General features: G+C 45.8%; 1 protein-coding gene across 1 annotated transcript in view; it reads left to right on the top strand.

Annotated features, from left to right (window-relative positions):
* Window positions 1-20,000, top strand: part of LOC143300586 (solute carrier family 12 member 4-like) — a 63,621-nt gene that overhangs the window by 1,801 nt on the left and 41,820 nt on the right. The window contains exons 2-6 of the mRNA XM_076614361.1: window positions 8,492-8,667; window positions 9,868-10,017; window positions 15,235-15,420; window positions 15,727-15,938; window positions 18,131-18,327. Of these exons, the coding sequence (XP_076470476.1) occupies window positions 8,492-8,667; window positions 9,868-10,017; window positions 15,235-15,420; window positions 15,727-15,938; window positions 18,131-18,327 (921 nt within the window). The remainder of the gene's footprint in view (window positions 1-8,491; window positions 8,668-9,867; window positions 10,018-15,234; window positions 15,421-15,726; window positions 15,939-18,130; window positions 18,328-20,000) is intronic.

Raw genomic sequence — 20,000 nt, 5'->3', positions numbered from 1 at the left:
AAACTGTGAGGAGGTGAGTTCTGTCTGAGGCGACAAAATCGGAAATTCACTACACGAGTGCTCCTTGAATGGTACTCGGTCCTTCTTTTTCTGACTCACTTGTGTAAACAAAATATTATTAGTCTGTGTGTTAATCCGGTGTTTCCGTGTGTGTGTGTGTGTGTGTGTGTGTGTGTGTGTGTGTGTGTGTAACTTTTACATGTTCATTTACTCTGGAAATATTCAATCAGTTGACTCAAAATTTGGCTGAAAAATCAGTTCTCTCCAGACATAATTATAATAACATCGCACTTATAGGAAAGACTAGGAAAGACATACACAAATATAAGTATTTTCACTAAAATTCCTGTTATATTTTTCTTTCTTATTCACAGAACATTGCACTTTTATTTGACATACTGGCACACTGATTAACCTTCACCGTACTTTGTGGGTCTGACAGACCCATTTTTGCCTCAAAAAATGCCTTTAAAATATATTTGGTGTCCGATTAATTTGAAATTTCATGACTTTTGTTGTCACAACATATGCATCATTTTAGTAAATTAATGTACACTTTAACTGATTAGTTAATCAGTTACGTAATTGTGAAAATTTTTACCTGCATTCCTACGTTGTGGGTCTTACAGACCCATACTCCCCAAAGAAGAGAAAACACTAAGTACCCTTATTCGTAATTCGTGGGTCTCTCAGACCCATACTCGCAAAAGAAGGGAACAAACCAATAATCCCTTTGTACTACGTGGAACGAAGTGATTGTGCGTACGTGACTGATGACACATAGGCTACCTCACTGCTTCTGTAGTTGGCTGGCACATCGCATCCGGCTTTCACGGAGAACACAACAGTACAGCAGGCTACCGGTGTCATTGCCTCAGGCAAGTTATATTTTGATGATTATCAAGTTTATTAATTGCCATCAAGTTAGCTTGCCATCTGTTCGATACTTTAGGTCGATTCCAACATCGCCATCTCTGAAGGCATCAGTAAGCATTGCAGAGAACATGAGGCTGAACAGCGTTGGAGCCAGGACGCAGCCTTGCTTGACACCATTTGTGACAGCAAAAGGAGCAGATGTTTCGCCATTGTCATGGACTCGAGCCTGCATGCCTTCATGGAATTGGCTGACCAAGGAAATAAATTTCCGAGGGCATCCGTACTTTTTGTTTTTTTTTTGTTTTTTTGTTTTGCTGCCCCATCATCTGCGCCGTTTCAGTGGCATTACTCCCACGCCGCTCATTTAGATTCCCCCATACACGGCCACACCCGGGTTCGTCCGTCGCAGTCCCAGCGTCGGCAGTCCACAGGGAACCATCGATGTTAGGTCGCCTGGAGGCCACACACCAGAGGAGACCCTGCACTGCTGCTGAGTCACTTCAGTGGTGTTCAGTGGTGCCTGTTCTGTTTTAACGTACTTAGGACACCACCTACTAAGCCCCCTACTAACGACAATAATGGCTTAGTCGCGGAGCCAGACTGAGCGAGCGTCTCTCCCAGAGTGGAGACCGCCACCACGTCCCTCAAACAACAGCCCCCCCATGAATCTGCCGACACTGACGACATTGACAGGACTCACCCAAAGCACGGAAGTGGAGGGGTATCGAAACTGAGGTCACCATGAGAGCAGGGCATGAAAGGTCACAGACTTTGAGACTATTTTGTTTATATTGATGACGATGAAGGGGGAGGAGGATGACGATGATGATGACGATGTTGCTATGGAGGTCCATTTTGGTTTGGGACTGCGTGACAAGGCTGTACTCTATGCTTCCTGTCATAATGATATCCCGGCGTTAACCAGGCCCGAGAGATACAGACACTTGCAGTGTTGGTCAGGTAATTAGAGCAACACACCCAAAGACGCATCCTTGAAGTTGATGACACTCGACTGTGTGGTCCCAGTCTCCCCATTTAAGCCCACAGCACACTCAACTCTGGGTAGGAGCCGGCCACGGGCCGAAAAACCCACCTCCGCTGGGATTCGAACCCGCGTCCTCCCAGCCGTCAGTCCGCGACGCTAACCACTTCGCCACGGCGGCTGGTAGGGCATCCGTACTTGGCCATGATCTTCCAAGTCCCTCTCTACTCACGGTGTCGAAGGCCTTGGTGAGGTCGACATAGGTGGAGAACAGAGCAGCATTTTGCTCCTGACATTTCTCTTGCAGCTGCCTTGCAGCAAACACCATGTCGGTGGTTCCGCGCTCTTTCCGGAATCCACATTGGCTCTCAGGCAAATGACCTTGGTCAAGGTGTGCTGTGAGGCGGTTTAGTAGGATCCTGGCAAGTATCTTGCCTGCGATGGAGAGCAAGGAAATGCCCCGATGGTTATCACAGGCCTGCCGGTTCCCCTTTCGCTTGTACAAGTGAATGATAGATGCATCTTTGAAATCCTGGGGGATCATCTCTTCTTTCCACATGAGTGAGTACAGCTGATGGAGCTTCTCAGTCAGCACAGTGCCTCCATCGTTGTAGACCTCTGCTGGTATGGAGTCTGAGCCAGGTGCTTTGCCACTGGATAGCAGATGGATTGCTTTCTGGGTCTCAAGAGGTGTTGGCGGATCGTCCAGTGTTTCGTTGATGGGGACTTGTGGGAGACGGTCTATGGCTTCATCATTTATGAAGGAAGGGGGATTTAAGACACTGTTGAAGTGCTCAGCCCAGCGTTCGATAATTTTCTCCTTCTCGGTGATCAAGGTATTCCCATCTGCACTGAGGAGGGGGGATGATCCTGAGGATGTGGGGCCGTAGACTTCTTTTAAGGCATCATAGAACCTCTTCATATCGTGCCTGTCAGCATATCCCTGGATCTCATCAGCTTTGTCACTCAGCCACTTATCCTGCATCTGGCGTAACTTTTGCTGAACAGTCCTGCGGATGGCATCGTACGCATCCTTTTTTGATGTGGACTTTGGGTTGCTCAGGTAGGCTTGATGCAGACGGCGTTTCTCATCCAGAAGCTGCTTGATTTCATCACAGTTTTCATCAAACCAGTCTTTGTGCTTTCTGGTCATGGGTCCCAGGGTCTCTGAAGCTGTACTATAGATCAGCTCACGCAGGGTCCTCCAGTCAGACTCCACATTCTGGTTGTCCAGAGAGGCGGATTCCAGACGATCTTCCAGCAGCTCCCCAAAGGACTGTTTGATGGTGATGTTTTTCAGCTTAGCGATGTTAAGCCGTTTTGGAGCCTTCTGGCCTTGGGGGCGTCTCTTGGGCTGGATTCGAATATTCAGCTTCGAGACTACAAGGCGATGGTCTGTCCAACACTCGGCGCCTACATGGTCTTTGTTACACGTACATCTTGCCTATCCCTTTTCCTGACGATGACATATATATATATATATATATATATATATATATATATATATATATGTGTGTGTGTGTGTGTGTGTGTGTGTGTGTGTGTGTGTGTGTGCGTGCGTGCGTGCGTGTGTGTGTGTGTGTGTGTGTGTGTGTGTGTGTGTGTGTACACCCGCACATTCCAATATTCCGTTGCTCCTACAGTACACATGCAAACACACACATACCTCATCCTCTACACACACACGAACACACACACACACATGCGCGCGCGCACAGAGCTCTCCTGACGTGTATACTTACACGCTCGCGCACGCACACAAATACACACACACACACAAATATATATATATATATATATATATATATATACAGAGGCTGCCACGCATACACACACACACACATACAGAGGCTGCCACACACAGACACACAGACACAGACACACACATACAGAGGCTGCTATTGATTGGCCGGAAGAGGGGTGGGAAAAGATCTGATGACAGGAACGTGTTGCTCAGTCTATTGAAGTTGGAAAAGCCCACATTAATTTGTATGGGTCTGTCAGACCCACGATGTATGAATAGGGGGTAAGCTCTGGATTCCTTCTTTAGCGAGTGTGGGTCTGTGAGACCCACTAAATATGGATAAGTGGGAAAATAACCAAGTACGGTGAAGGTTAATAGCAGTCGTTTCATCATTTATTCAAATAACTTCTTTTGCTCAGTACGAAAGTTACATTGACGGACACTTCTAAATTTAATCGAAATCGTGGGACGTAAATCTCGATATACAACGGGTTCTACACCACTCCAACACGTTTTTTTTCCAACTTCATGATATCCAGAACAGAACACATTTTTAACGATTTATTTATTTATTTATTTTTTGCTTGTTATTGGTTGGATAAAGTGCGTGCCACAAGTGGGTCTTGAGCCTTGCCTCTTTTTTTGTGCTAGGCTTTCATTCAAGCCGTGCTCACATGGATACCTCGTGCAAATTTCGCCTAATATTCCTTCATTCCAGTGAACAGAGCGATTTCACATCAAGCCCGCTAATGTCCTGAATTTCACGTGCATGGTATTTTCCTATTTTAGATCCAGTCGCCTTTTACGGCCATCGGGTCAGTGAATTTTGTTTTATCTTTTGTGTCTGGGGCTCAACACAGGAAGTTGGGGCCCAGTCATCACCTTCCTCCATGTTGACCCTCCCCAGACAAAGTCAGTTTCTCATTCACACCTGGGTGGAGTGAGGAAAATCAGAGTTAGGTGCCTTTCCCAAGAACACAGTTCCATGTCGAAACGGGGCCTCGAACACTGATCACTGGTGAACACTGTAGATCAGAAATCCAACGCCTGACCTATTCTGCCATGGCACATCCTAGCAGTGATGATGTGCCTTTCAAATCTCTGGTCAGCAAATACTTTCTCGTCAGGCGACACATGGTAGATGGAGTCAAGTAAATATCAAACAAAGAACACCATCTGGCTCACTCAGGAGCGCGCGCGCACGTGTGTGTGTGTGTGTGTGTGTGTGTGTGTGTGTGTGTGTGGTCAACTGTGCATTCCCAATCTTCGGCACCATCAAGCAGCCCACGTTTCCATGCTTTGGAAACTTTAGATGCTGTTCCTGGCCAGACTTTATTGCCTTCTACCGAGCGGAACTCTACTGGAACTTCTGGTGGGGTTGGTGCTCCTTGGACAGTGCTCACCACGTGTGCAATTTCTTTTAGCACGTGGTTGTGCCTCCATGTGTACTGTCCTTGGCTCAACGCCGCTTTGCATAAGCTGAGGACATGTTCCACTGTTTGTTTGCCATGGCAGAGTGGGCACGCAGGGTCATCTGCTTTCCCCCATTTCACCAAGTTTGTATTCGAGGGAGGAAGTCGTACACAGATCTTAGGATGAAGCTGATCCTCAGAGGGGCCATGTTCCACACGTCGCTGTAGCTCAGGCTCCTTTGGAGTGCATTTTCCCATGTTGTCCACTGCCCCTGCTGGCCTTGCTGGACTGCCTTCTGGACTCTTTATCATCCTCTTCCTTCTTGATCTCCTGTATGATCATGTCTCTTTTTGTTTTCCCCCTTGCCTTAGACCACCATTCCATCTTTGTCGATCCCAGGCCTTGTCTGTTTGTTTGGGTGTGTCCTATTATTTCCTTCGTCTTAAGGCTTTCTTTCGCTGCACTGACTGCCTCCCTGACTTTCCATTTTCTGCCAGTCTTCAGCTTGGGTTAGTTGGATCTCACAATACTGTCACCTGAGTCTTCGAGCATGCTGAGGTCTTGCCTTCCCTACCTTGTATTCTTCGACAAGGGACTTCAGAGGTAGCCTCAGCTTTGCTTGGATTCAGTAGAGTGCCACGTCAGTGAGACCAGGTGGGACGCCAAGCCATTTGCGTGTGTACTTGTTGATCTTTGCCTCAATCGACTCGACTGTGCTACAGCTGATATCATATATCAGGAGAGGCCACAGGAGCTTTGTTATCAGCATGGACTGTAGGCACCACACTGTGTATTTGCCAGGAAGGCCACACTAGTCTATGATGTGCAGGCCTTCTTCTGCTGTCTGCTTGGTTTCCTTTCCTCTTTTTGTGTCTTTCAGGGACTCGTCATACCATCTTCCAAGCCTCTTGACTGGTTCATCTGACACCGTTGGCTTGGTTGGCTACAGTGAATGTGACCGTTTCAGCTACCTTTCCTTTACACAGTGAGAGGCTTCGTGATTTCTTTGGTTTGAAGTTCATCCTGGCTGAGGCAACTAGCTCGTTCAGCCTTTTCAATATTTCACGGGTGTCATCTGTTTTGTTGAAAGGACTGTTGTGTCATCCATGAAGGCTTTCAAAGGAGGTATCTGGTATCCGTTACCGAGGTCGGCTCGATCCGTTCCCTTCATTGAGGCCTTCAACATCACTTCCATTGCCAGCACGAACAGGATTGGAGAAATTGCACAGCCCATGGCTATGCCCACTTCCAGATTGATCCAATCTGTCATGTATTCCTTGGTGGTGAACTGCATAGATAAGCAATGGAAGTACTTCTTCAGCGTTTCCCCGATGTTCGTTGGTACATGGTGCATCTCGAGAGCCAGTTGGATCATCTCATCAGGAACTGACCCGTACGCATTTGCCAGATCCAGCCGTACCACGTCAAGGTTCTTTTCTCTGCCTTTGATCTTTGGATTGCATCCCAAATCATTGTGGCATGTTCTACACAGCCAGGAACTCATGGGATGCCACCTTTCTGGACTGACACATCCAGGTACTCATTTTCTATGAGGTATTTTGTCAGTCTTGCAGCCATGACAGAGAAGAAGATTTTTCCTCCAACAGGTCTTTCTAGAGTTTCTGTAGGCCCTGTATCTCAAATTCTGAAGCTGTCTTCACCGTTTTTTTGTTTTTTTTAGCTTTCTTTTTGCATTTTGGATGTTGTCCATTTCTCGTTGTCGCCTGGATTTTTGAGGTGTTCTTGTCTTTGGTTCTTTCACTCCATAGGTTTCCCGACAGGTTGCGTACACGATATCTCCGTAGGTGGCTAACTTGTGTTCCAAAGTGCTCTTTCCTATCAGCGCATCAAGTTTTCGAACTATTTTCTGGTCAAGATCTTCCCATTCCGTTTTTGCACTTGCAGGTGGCAAGTTTAGTTTCTGGCGTTTGGCTTCAAGATCTTGTACGATTGATTCGTCTGAATTATCAGCGTGGATGTCCTTGGCACTGTGGTTTGAATCCTGGCCTTGGTTTTCCGACGTCTTATCTGCTGGTGCAGTGCGCTGCTGAGCATTCGTCAGATTCTTCATACAACCCCTTTTGGTTCTGTGGATCTTCATGCCACGCTTAGTGGAGAATTTCCGCCCACAGGCACATGGGAATTCCACCAGTTCTGAAATCGTAGTCCGTTTACCATTTCCAGTCGTGATTCTGTTGGCGCCGATGGATTCATCATTCTCTCCCCCTTTCGGTGAAACCTGGGAGCATCTCTTCTTTGAACAACTTGTAGCAATTGATTAAGGGTAAGGTGTGCTCATTATCTTCTTCTTCTCTCTAACTTTCTTTCTGTCTCTCCTCTCCCCCGCCCTCTCTCTCTGTCTGTCTGTGTCAGTATCTGTCTGTCTGTCTGTCTGTCTCTCTTTCTCGACGAGACAGTAATGTCTAAAGATATATATCATAACTACAGTTTGTTCAAAACTGGTTTTGAATGTGAACAATATTTTGACTTTGTGGATAAGAAATGTTTTTGGGACTACTTGATAAAATCACGGCTTGGTTTTCTCCCAATGAATGGACAATTTTTCAGGAGAACATCCAAATGTAATTCTAATTACATATGTAAACATTGTAACGTGGTCAAAGATGAAGATAATTTTATAAACATTTATGTCCTTTCCAATAACTTAAGGCAAAAACATCTGAACAGTGAAAGCCAATCATATGTGTACTTGCTGAAGAATGGCTCTGTTTACAGTGTTCGTAAACTCTGTGTGTATATATTTAATGCCCAGAAGATACGACAGGAATTCTTTGACAGCAGTGAAGAAATCTAGAATTGATTTACTGTGCACAAGAAGCACTTTCGTTCTTCAGGTTAGGATATGATATTTGTTGTCGCTACGTGATCACCAGTTGTTTACTTTGATCTCTTTGTAGGGTCTACGCCGCTGGTCTGCTTGGCAGATGTGGTGTAGCGTATATGGATTTGTCCGAACGCAGTGACGCCTCCTTGAGCTACTGAAACTGAAACTGTAGGGTCCGGAGGCCTGGAGATTAAAGTTCTTCTCTCTCTGTCTCTCTCTCTCTCTGTGTCTCTGTCTCTGTCTCTGTCTCTCTCTCTCTCTCTCTCTCTCAATATATTAACCCTAAAAAAGCCCTACAGCTTTAGCGGCGCAACTGATCGGAATTTACTTTTCCCGTGTCTGAAACATAGCTTTTGTCACAGACGTGGACGAAAAAAAAAAGTCTGCAGGGAAAAAAGTTTATTTTGTTAGTAATAGTCGATGAATACGAGATGTCTGTCCACTTACATGAGAGCGATTTAAGCGAAGGAAATTTACTGAGATGGAGGAGACTGCCGGCCGGGGCTGAAGAATTGTGTCAACCTACCCGATGAGACAGTTGAGTTAAACGAGGTCGACTTCAGTGGGGACAACCATTTATTTTATTCTAGTGTTTTTTGTTTTTGTTTGTTTTGTTTTTTTCTCAAACCAGAGAACGGAGGGATCCCTCTGGCCAATGTCCGTAAAAAGGACTCGTCCACAAAGACCGTGATCTTCTCCGACAAGATGGATCTGTTTGAGGGATCGGCAACGGACTCGACAGTACAGCAGTACCTGGAAGACATGGAGGACCCCAACCACGGACAAGAGGATGGTGCAGTACCAAAGGTAGACACAGAGCTAGTTTGTATTCTGCTGTGTATTCTTTTATCTAATAGGCAAAGCCGTTTTACAGTTTCTTTTAAATTTCGTGTGTGTGTGTGTGTGTGTGTGTGTGTGTGTGTGTGTGTGTGTGTGTGAATGCGCGCGTGCGTGCGTGCGTGTGTTTCTTTTATCATCTGATGGCCGTAAATGTTTTGGTCTTTGAAAATTTGATCTTCTGACGTTACAGACCGAAAGGAAGAGATACCTTATTATTGTTATTTTGTTGTTGTTGCTTATTTGTTGTTTGATGAAATCGAATACCTTGTGTCCGATCGTTGAAGCTCAAGATAGCACGGAATCAGAGTCTCTTGAAGTTTTTATGTATTGATTGATTAAGGTTCCTGAACTGTTTATTCGTTTTATGGATTAAATTGATTGTTATAGAAGGCCCATTACGCCTTGTTTTCGTTCTTGTTGTCTTTTAATTATCAGGAATCACAAGTGAGACATGAAGATTTTGGCTTTTGTTTGAAAAAAAACAAACTCTCTCTTATTTATTTTTCTTGAAAAGTTTACAAACAGTGCTTTCGGAGTAAAGGATGGCACAAGGCAAAAGGCAGAGCGAGCTGTTCGTCTCTTCCTGTCTTCTCTTTTTCTTTCTTTCTCTCATTCTTTCTATGTCCATTCTTTCTTTCCTTCCTCCCATTTTTTGTTTGCCTTTGTCTTTATTTTTTGCTTCTTTATGTACAGCTGACAGCCAGTGTCTCTCTCCTCATTTCTCTAGCTACGTCTCCCTTCCCCAACCCCTCTCTTCCCCCCCATCCATATCTTTCTCTCTCTATCCCTATCTCTCTTACCCATTTCTCTCTCTGTCCCTCCCTCTCTTCCCCTCCCCCCCCTCTCTCACCCATTCCCTATCACGTTCTGTCTTCCCCTTCTCTCTCTCGTTCTTTCTTCCCCGATCTCTTCCCCGCATCTCTCTCTCTCTCTCTTTCAGGGTTCCCAGCACACTCTTCTCTCTCTGTCCCTACCACACTATCTCTTCCAGTTCTCCCTCTCCGTCTCTCTCGCTCTCACACTCCCCCCATCTCTGTCCTCACTATCTCATCTTCCCCTTCACCATCTTTCTCTCTCACTCTCTACCTTCTCCCATTCTGTCACTGTCGTCTTTTCCCTTCTCCCCCGTCCCTCTTTAATGCTTGCATGTGGGGATATTGCCGGCAGGAGAAGGCGAACTTGGGCGTCATCATGGGAGTGTTTTTCCCCTGCATCCAGAACATCTTCGGGGTCATCTATTTCGTGCGTCTCTACTGGATTGTGGGGGAGGCCGGAGCTGTGGAGGCTTTCCTCATCGTCTTCAGCTGCTGCTGTGTGGTGAGTAGTTTTCGCGTTCTGTGCTGTTTTGCTCTGGCGGTGATATTGTAAACACTGGGCACTAGCTGGCCATTCTGCAGTGTTATTTGTTTTTTTTTATGGACTTTTGAATGTGTTTCTTTCTGTGGACCTGAACCAGTGATTCTCGAGCTAGACCAGCCCGCAAGAAGACCAGCCCAAAGAAGCTTTGACTACATTGCCTGTAGTTGCTGGACCAGTATTACAACCAGTTCCAAATCAAGGTGACCAGTTGGACTGTTCCTGAATGATGCTGCGGTGACAACTCAGACTGATCCACCAGGGACAGCCTACAACTCAGCTCCGGGATCCAGGAGTGAAGTTTACACCAGAAGTGGCAGATACACGAAAACACACCATACACACAGACACATAAGCACACACAGACGCATAAGGATGATTCTTTAAATTAAAAAAAAATCTAAAATATTTTTTTAATGAAAGAAAGGGGGTGTGTGTGTGTGTGTGTGTGTGTGTGATGTAAACCGAAATATCGTAATACTGTTTACGTCAGCTAGTAATTCATGTCAGGGAATGACGTAAAACAAGGATTCTTGTAGTAGTAGCAGTAGGGGCTAATTATTTGGACCTCGCGACCCTTCTTGTTTACATAATATCATTGGTGGTTTGCTTTCCATGCCAGTTCTGATTTCCATCATCAGTGAAGATAAAGTCCTAGTCATAATAAACTTGAAAACACGGTTGCATTTTGGGATCACCATCGAGCAGGATTTTTGAACTTGTTAACAATTTGCGCAGTTTTGATGTTGATATTCAGACTGCTCTAATGTTTGATAACTCGACTGGTAAAACTGAACTTGGGAGTGTAAGTGTTACAATGTCTTAAGTGACATTTTGCTTCACGATTTCTTTTCTTTTTTTTTTTTTTTTTTCTTTTTTTTTATCAGAGGAACTCTTAACAAATTCAGCTTGTATCGATATTCCAATGTAGATAAATATTTTGTGTGTCTGGATTAAATCTCTTCTAAATCTTGTTCCTTTCAGTGACGACAATTACAAGTATCTTAACAGTTCTGAGTATGTCAGATTTCTACAATAACCATTTTGGTGGATCTCCTTTGAATTTTGTTTTCCAGTGCAATAGATTGTCCCTTAAGGTATGGATACCATACTGCATTTTTCTTACTCTATATGCGACCGTACTATGACTTTGTACAGTTTTCAAAAAGTTATCTTCATCAATAAAGGACCTTAGGTAACTAAGGTTTCATTAAGAAAAAAAAAGCTCCCAGATCTTTTTTCTATCATACAATGATATTATTCATGTTATTGTTGAAATTAATTGCATACTCATGTTTGGGATTTTTTTTCTTCCAGTATGCAGGACGTTACATTTTTTTTTAAACATTGAAATGAAGATTCCAAGTTTCTGACTATTTCTGTGATGTATGAAAGTCACTTTATAATTCTGATACTTGAGAAATTGTAGACATCGTTGTTCGTGCTCTACTATAAAGTGGTTTAGTGTACTTCGTCTATTGCGATTACGTTGTAACCCTGTAAACACACAACTGCTTTAAAATATTTTTCGTCCTTTTTAAACGTCTTTCATAATCTGGGGATGAAAAATTTAGCGGACGGGCTGATGGTCTTGTTTGTCTAAAGGAGCTCAATGATTAAGATAAGAAGTGATGAATTGTGTTTTTTGACATGTTGTTTTGTCTTTCTGTTTTCAGATTCCACCCCCGTACCCCACTGCCCCCTCCCCCTTCCCCCCTTAACCCCCCCACCCCACCCCCAAAGATGTGACAGGGTTTTGTCATTGGGCAGTTTTGATATGGCCCTGTGCAGTCGGCTGGACTTAAAGCAAAAACGTCACATGTCTTTTCTTGTCTTGTCTCTCAACCAGAGTCTTGAGAGTCTTCGAGTCTTGTCTTGTTTTGTTTCTCCCCCAGAGTCTGGAAAGTGTTTGAGTCTTGTCTTGTCTGTTCTCTCCGTCAGTCTTGAAGGTCTTCGAGTCTTGTCTTCTCGCTCCACCAGTCCTAGAAGTGTTTTAGTCTTTTCTTCTTTTCTCCCCACCAGAGTCTAGAAAGTTTTTTTTTTGGTCTAATCTTTTCTCTCCTCCAGAGTCTTGGAAGTCTTTGGGTCTTGGCCCGTCTTGTCTCTTCTCCCTAGTTTTGAAAGTGTTTTAGCCTTGTCCTGTCTTTGTCTCTTCTCTCTAGTTTTGAAAGTGTTTTAGCCTTGTCCTGTCTTTGTCTCTTCTCCCTAGTTTTGAAAGTGTTTTAGCCTTGTCCTGTCTTTGTCTCTTCTCTCTAGTTTTGAAAGTGTTTTCGCCTTGTCGTGTCTTTGTCTCTTCTCTCTAGTTTTGAAAGTGTTTTAGCCTTGTCCTGTCTTGTCTCTTCTCCCTAGTTTTGAAAGTGTTTTAGCCTTGTCCTGTCTTTGTCTCTTCTCTCTAGTTTTGAAAGTGTTTTAGCCTTGTCCTGTCTTTGTCTCTTCTCCCTAGTTTTGAAAGTGTTTTAGCCTTGTCCTGTCTTGTCTCTTCTCCCTAGTTTTGAAAGTGTTTTAGCCTTGTCCTGTCTTTGTCTCTTCTCCCTAGTTTTGAAAGTGTTTTAGCCTTGTCCTGTCTTTGTCTCTTCTCTCTAGTTTTGAAAGTGTTTTAGCCTTGTCCTGTCTTGTCTCGACCAGAGTCTTGAAAGTCTGAGTCTTGCCTGGTCTCTCCACCAGTCTTGAACGTATTTGTGTCTTGTCTTGTCCTAGCTCTCCTCCAGAGTCTTGAAAGTGTTTGAGTCTTGTCTCGTTTCTCATCCAGAGTCTTGAAGGTGTTATAGTCTTGTCTTGTCTGTCCCCTAGAGTCTTGAAAGTGTTTGAGTCTTGTCTTGTCTGCCCCCCAGAGTCTTGAAAGTGTTTGAGTCTTGTCTTGTCTGTCCCCCAGAGTCTTGAAAGTGTTTGAGTCTTGTCTTGTCTGTTCCCCAGAGTCTTGAAAGTGTCTGGTCTTGTGTCTCCCCCAAAGTCTTGAAAGTGTTCGAGTCTTGTCTCGTCTCTTATCCAGAGTCTTGAAAGTGAGTCTTCTCATGTCTTGTCTGTCCCCCAGTCTTGAAAGTGTTTGAGTCTTGTCTCTCACCCAGTCTTGAAAGTCTCTCCTCCAGTCTCGCAAGTCTTTGAGTCTTGTTTTGCCTTGTCTCTCCTTCAACCTTGAAAGTATTTTGTAGACTTGTGTCTCCTTCAGAATCTTAAACTTGCTTGAGTCTGGTCTTATTTCGTCTCTCCTCAAGAGTCTTGAACGAGTTTGGGTCTTTGATTCTTTTCTTGTATTGCCTCTCAGTCCACTAGCTGCCATGCCATGATGAATGAAAAATTGAATGTATGTGTATGTGTGAACAGTAAGTGCGTGTGTGTGTTTGTGTGTGTTGAGTGTGTGGGCGTGAATGTGTACGTATGTCTTTGTTGCTTGTTTTATAATTTTGTGTGTGTGTGTGTGTGTGTGTGTGTGCGCGCGCGCGCGCGCGCGCGCGCGCGTGTGTGTGTGTGTGTGTGTGTGTGTGTGTGTGTAAGTACCTATGTACATGTAATGTACCAATTGTTCCAGTTTTTCATCGCTTTGTTACCTTTAATAGACTATTCAAGTTCCTATTCTTATTCGTCGTTCTTATTATTTATTTTATTTCAGTTTATTTCTTTATTTTTATGTTTTGTGTCGTTCGTTCTTTATTTTTTAGGTCGTTAAATGGGCAGAATTGTAAAAAGGCCTTTACTGTGCCTAATTTCTTTACCCATTAAAGATTCAATCAATCAATCAATCTCCTGGAAAGTCTTGATTTCTTTTTAATCTTGTCTTATGTCTCCACAAGAATCTTGAACGTGTTGAGTCTTTTCTGGTCTTGTCTCATCTCTTCTCAAGAGTCTCAGAAATTTTGGGGTCTTTGAGTTTTTTCTTGTCATGCCTCTTCCTCCAAAGTCTTGAAAGTGTTTGAATCTAGTCTCTGCTCAAGGGTCTTGATAGTGTTTGAGTCTAGTCTGTACTCAAGAGTCTTGATAGTGTTTGAGTTTTTTGTTGTCTTGTTTCTGTAAAAGAATCTCGATAGTGTCTTAGTCTTCTCTTGTCTCTTCTCAAAAGTCTTGATAGTATTTGAATCTTGTCTCTTTTCAAAAGTCTTGATAGTATTTGAGTCTTGTCTCTCTTCAAAAGTCTTGATAGTATTTGAGTCTTGTCTCTCTTCAAAAGTCTTGATAGTATTTGAGTCTTGTCTCTCCTCAAGAGTCTTAATAGTGTTGGAGTCTTGTCTCTCCTCAAGAGTCTTAATAGTGTTTGAGTCTTGTCTCTCCTCAAGTCTTGATAGTATTTGAGTCTTGTCTCTCCTCAAGTCTTGATAGTATTTGAGTCTTGTCTCTCTCCCCAAGAGTCTTAATAGTGTTGGAGTCTTGTCTCTCCTCAAGAGTCTTAATAGTGTTGGAGTCTTGTCTCTCCTCAAGTCTTGATAGTATTTGAGTCTTGTCTCTCCTCAAGTCTTGATAGTATTTGAGTCTTGTCTCTCCTCAAGTCTTGATAGTATTTGAGTCTTGTCTCTCCTCAAGTCTTGATAGTATTTGAGTCTTGTCTCTCCTCAAGTCTTGATAGTATTTGAGTCTTGTCTCTCCTCAAGAGTCTTAATAGTGTTTGAGTCTTGTCTCTCCTCAAGAGTCTTAATAGTGTTTGAGTCTTGTCTCTCCTCAAGAGTCTTAATAGTGTTTGAGTCTTGTATCTCCTCAAGAGTCTTGATAGTATTTGGTCTCGTCTCACCTCAAGAATCTTAACAGTGTTTGAGTCTTGTCTCTCCTCAAGAGTCTTAATAGTGTTTGAGTCTTGTCTTGTCTCTGTTCACTGGTCTTGATAGTGTTTGCTTTGAGTCTTGTTTTGCCTCTCCTCCAGTGTCTTGATAGTGTTTGAGTCTTTGAGACTTTTCCTGTCATGTCTGTCCTTAAGAGTCTTGATATTGTTTGAGTCTTTGAGTCCTTTCTTGTCTTATCTTGTCTCCTCCAGATTTATTGAGAAAGTGTGTGAGTTTTGAGTCTTGTCTTGTCTTGTCTCACCTCAAGACTCTGGATAGTGTTTGAGTCTGACTGACTCTTTTCTTGTCTTTTCTTGTCATGTCCTGTCTCTCCTCCAGAGTCTTGAAAGTGTTTGAGTCTTGTGTTGTCACTCCACTAGTCTTGATTTTTGTTTTGTTTGGTCTTGTCTTGTCTTGTCTCTCTGTCTTTCAGAGCGTTCTGACGTCGCTGTCCATCAGCGCCATTGCCACCAACGGGCGGGTGACGGGGGGAGGGACCTACATCCTGATCTCCCGATCCCTGGGGCCGGAGTTCGGAGGGGCGGTGGGCATCCTCTTCTACATTGGCATCTCTGTGTCTGTGGCCATGTACCTGGCTGGCTCCATTGAGCTGCTGTTGGTGAGTTGCGGGGAGGGGGGCGGGGCGGTGGGGGGAGGGGTGTGTGTGTGTGTGTGTGTGGGACTCTGTGGGGCGTGGGGGTAAGGATTGGGAGAGAGGCGTGTGTGTGTGTGTGTGTGTGTGTGCGCGCGCTCACTGTTTTTAAATGTAGTCTCTGTGTTTGTGTACGTGCGTGTACGCGCGCGTGTGCATGTAGTGTAGTCATCATTCACTTCAGTACTTAAAAAAGAAAAAGAAAAAAGAAAAAAAAAAACAACAACAACAACAAGGAACCTTCCAGTGCATTTCCCCCAATCCATGAAACAGGTGTACATCGCCCCAGACATGAAGTTCCACACGGACAAGTACAACAACGCCCGCGTGTACGGCACGCTGCTGCTGCTGATCGTGGCGGCCACCGTGTTCACAGGGGTCAAGTTCGTGTCCAGGGTGGCCCTGGTCGTCCTCTCCAGCGTCCTCGTCGCCATCCTCAGCGTCTACGTCGGCATATTCGCCTCCACGCCAGACAGTAGCCCCAAGTGAGCAGAGCTGGGCAGGGCGGAGGAGGTGGAAGAGGAGGAGGAAGATCAGGAGGGGGGAGGGGGGGGGTAGTAGGAGGAGGAAGAAGAGGATGAAAAGAGGAGGAGAAAGAATATGACATATAGAGGATGGGAAGAGGATGAGGAGAAAGGAATGGGCGGAAGGTAGGGAGGAGGGAATGGGAGGGGAGTACGAAGAGGTAGGCAGGGAGAGGAAGAGGGCCGAGGAGGAAAAGGGTGAGAAGAGGAGAAGGTAGAATAGGATATAGAAGAGGAGGAAGGAAGGAGAAGGAGGAGGGGGAAGAGAAAGAAATGGGTGGAAGGAAGGGAGGGGGGAGGGGAGTGAGGATGAGGAAATGGATTGGAAGAGGAGGAAGAGGATTAGAAGAGGAGGAATGAGGAGGGGAGAAGAAAGGAATGGGAAGAAGGAAGGGAGGAGGGGAGAGCACGACGAGGAGAGGGAAGGGAGGAAGAGAATGAGAAAAGAATGAGGGAGGGATGGAGGGGAGGGAGGATGAGGAAGAGGATTAGAAGATGAGGAAGACGATGAGAAGAGGAGGAATGAGGAGGGGAAGAGGGAGGAAGGAAGGGAGGAGGGGAGGGCAGTACGAGGAGAGGGGGGGATGACGAGGAAGAGGATGGGAAGGAGGGGTGGAGGGGGGAGGATGAAGAGGATGGGAAGGAGGGATGGAGGGGGGAGGATGAAGAGGATGGGAAGGAGGGATGGAGGGGGGAGGATGAAGAGGATGGGAAGGAAGGGTGGAGGGGGGAGGATGAAGAGGATGGGAAGGAGGGGTGGAGGGGGGAGGATGAAGAGGATGGGAAGGAGGGATGGAGGGGGGAGGATGAAGGTGGGAAGGAGGGATGGAGGGGGGAGGATGAAGAGGATGGGAAGGAGGGGTGGAGGGGGGAGGAGGGATGGAGGGGGGAGGATGAAGAGGATGGGAAGGAGGGATGGAGGGGGGAGGATGAAGAGGATGGGAAGGAGGGATGGAGGGGGGAGGATGAAGAGGATGGGAAGGAGGGGTGGAGGGGGGAGGATGGGAAGGAGGGATGGAGGGGGGAGGATGAAGAGGATGGGAAGGAGGGGTGGAGGGGGGAGGATGAAGAGGATGGGAAGGAGGGGTGGAGGGGGGAGGATGAAGAGGATGGGAAGGAGGGATGGAGGGGGGAGGATGAAGGTGGGAAGGAGGGATGGAGGGGGGAGGATGAAGAGGATGGGAAGGAGGGGTGGAGGGGGGAGGATGGGAAGGAGGGATGGAGGGGGGAGGATGAAGAGGATGGGAAGGAGGGGTGGAGGGGGGAGGATGAAGAGGATGGGAAGGAGGGGTGGAGGGGGGAGGATGAAGGTGGGAAGGAAGGGTGGAGGGGGGAGGATGAAGAGGATGGGAAGGAGGGGTGGAGGGGGGAGGATGAAGAGGATGGGAAGGAAGGGTGGAGGGGGGAGGATGAAGAGGATGGGAAGGAGGGGTGGAGGGGGGAGGATGAAGGTGGGAAGGAGGGGTGGAGGGGGGAGGATGAAGAGGATGGGAAGGAGGGGTGGAGGGGGGAGGATGAAGAGGATGGGAAGGAGGGGTGGAGGGGGGAGGATGGGAAGGAGGGGTGGAGGGGGGAGGATGAAGGTGGGAAGGAGGGGTGGAGGGGGGAGGATGGGAAGGAGGGGTGGAGGGGGGAGGATGAAGAGGATGGGAAGGAGGGGTGGAGGGGGGAGGATGAAGAGGATGGGAAGGAGGGGTGGAGGGGGGAGGATGGGAAGGAGGGGTGGAGGGGGGAGGATGAAGAGGATGGGATGGAGGGGGGAGGATGAAGAGGAGGAGGCCAAGGGTGGAGCGGAAAGCGGTAGGTGGGTAGGAGAGATTGGTGAGGGTGGGTGTTGACTGATGAGGGTGCGAGAGAAGAGGGGAGGGATAGAAATGAGGAGAGAGAGAGAGAGAGAGAGAGAGAGAGAGAGAGAGAGAGAGAGGTTCAACAGGCCCCCCCACCCCCCCACCCCCGTACACACACACACACCATCATCACCACCACCACCCCCTTCCTCCCTAACTGTTGGTTTTGGTCTACCCAGCTACGGCACAGTGTCATCCATACATGCAGACGTTACTTTTCCCCCACTCTTTGACTTGATTTGACTCCTCCTTGAAACTGAAACTGAAACTCTCCCCCTCGCTCCCACACCTACCCCCCTAACCCAGGGTGTGTTTCCTGGGCGACCGGCTGCTGTGGTCGGAGAAGCTGATGGAGAACGGCAGCCTGCAGTGCAACAAGGCCCCTGGGAGCCCGCTGTACCGCATCATGTGCAACAACGGCACGGACTGTGACCCTTACTTCAGCTCCCACCAGGTCCACCTCCGGCCCGCCGTCACCGGCATCCGCGCCTCCACCTTTAAAGGTAACCTCTCAGGGTTCAAAGGTCACATAGTCTTTTGAAAAATCAATCATATCCGATTCATATTCGTCACACACACTTAGGCTTGAGGTCATCATGATCTTCGAAAATTATTCAAATCCCAGTCATGCTTGTCACACACTTGAGGTCACACAGTCGTTGGAAATCATTCCACACCCATTCCTGCTCGCCACACACACATCAGTCTTGAAGATAAGTCGTTAGTTAATCAAGCGAAGTCTGATTACATAATATCATGGTTAAAGGTTAAGTCAAAGGTTTAAGGGCCCACATGGCCTTTTCAAGACCATCGGGGCAGTGAAATAATATCCACTGTGTCCAGGGCTTGGTATTGGAAGATAGGGGGTCCAGTTCCCTTCTGCAGTCCACTGTGTTAAGAATAAGAATAAGAATAACTTTATTATCTCCAACTGGAGAAATTTGGTCAGGTGCATTATCACAACATAGACAAGTAAACAACATGGGGGCCATTACTGTAAAAGTCAACAACAGCATTTACGAATATTACGAAGACACAAATGTAAAAAAGATCACATACACCGTTTCATACATACATCCACACACTGCAGTTAATAACTGGTATTCTTTATGTAATAACAGAAAGAATTAAGAAACATTATTTTGAATATAATTGTAAGCATAGCCTACTATATTGCACATTGATTATAATAGACAGATAAGATAAGAATAAAGATAAATTGCGGAAAACAACAACCAGATAATCAGCACCCACCCGCACCCACCCACCCCACACACACGGTTTACTTGATTAAACAAGAGTAATAAACATATGTTCTCAAATAAAAGCATTTCACATATTCGCTTTTAAAACACTTCGCTTTTTAACCTTCCCCAACTGAAATCAGGTACCCGGTTGACATGTGTATGTCGTGAGGAAGAATCGGTGTAAAGTGCCTTTCCCAAGGGCACATCACCATGCCGAAACAGGGCCTCCATCACAGGTGAAGTCGAACGCCAAACCAGTTCTGACACAGCTTATCCTGCGCACAACAAATAACACAGAACATTCACACATCATGTATAATAATAATAATGCATCAGTGAAAAAGATTCGTGCATGATTCATTATTATTTGCTTCATTTTGGGAGGAAGGGGAATAGGGAATTGGCGGTTTTTTTTTTTTTTTTGTTTATTTTTTTTATACAGTTTCTGCGGTTATGTATCACTACGAATTCCAAACGACGAAAACTTGCCTGTATTTCATCACCTGCTGCCTTTTTTTGTTTTAGAGAGACGGTCTATTTTCAGTTTCCATCCTTACGCTGATATACCCAGATTCAAACACTCGACTGTTGGCCGCCGTTCTTTCTCTGTTTCTGGACCTTGCGATTGGAATGAACTTCCTTTTTCGCTTCGTCAAGTCTCCACACTCAGCTCTTTCAAGTCTGGCCTTAAAACCCACCTCTTCCCAAAATAGCCTCCCATGCCTGCCCTTCCTTGTCTTTAGTTTCTACAGTATTAGAGTTATGCATGCGTGTGAATGACTGGTGCGAAAGCGCTTTGATTTGTCTCTGCACAAGATCCAGCGCTATATAAATACCATTATTATTATTATTATTATTATTATTATTATTATATGAATTCCAAGAAGCGATCACTTGTGTAGGACGACGACAATTAATTAGCACCCTAT

The sequence above is a fragment of the Babylonia areolata genome, chromosome 26 (genome assembly GCF_041734735.1).
Source record: "Babylonia areolata isolate BAREFJ2019XMU chromosome 26, ASM4173473v1, whole genome shotgun sequence".
In the NCBI taxonomy this organism is placed as follows: Eukaryota; Metazoa; Mollusca; class Gastropoda; order Neogastropoda; family Buccinidae; genus Babylonia; species Babylonia areolata.
Note: the sequence above shows the minus strand (reverse complement) of the source record. Positions and strands in the feature narration are given on the sequence as shown.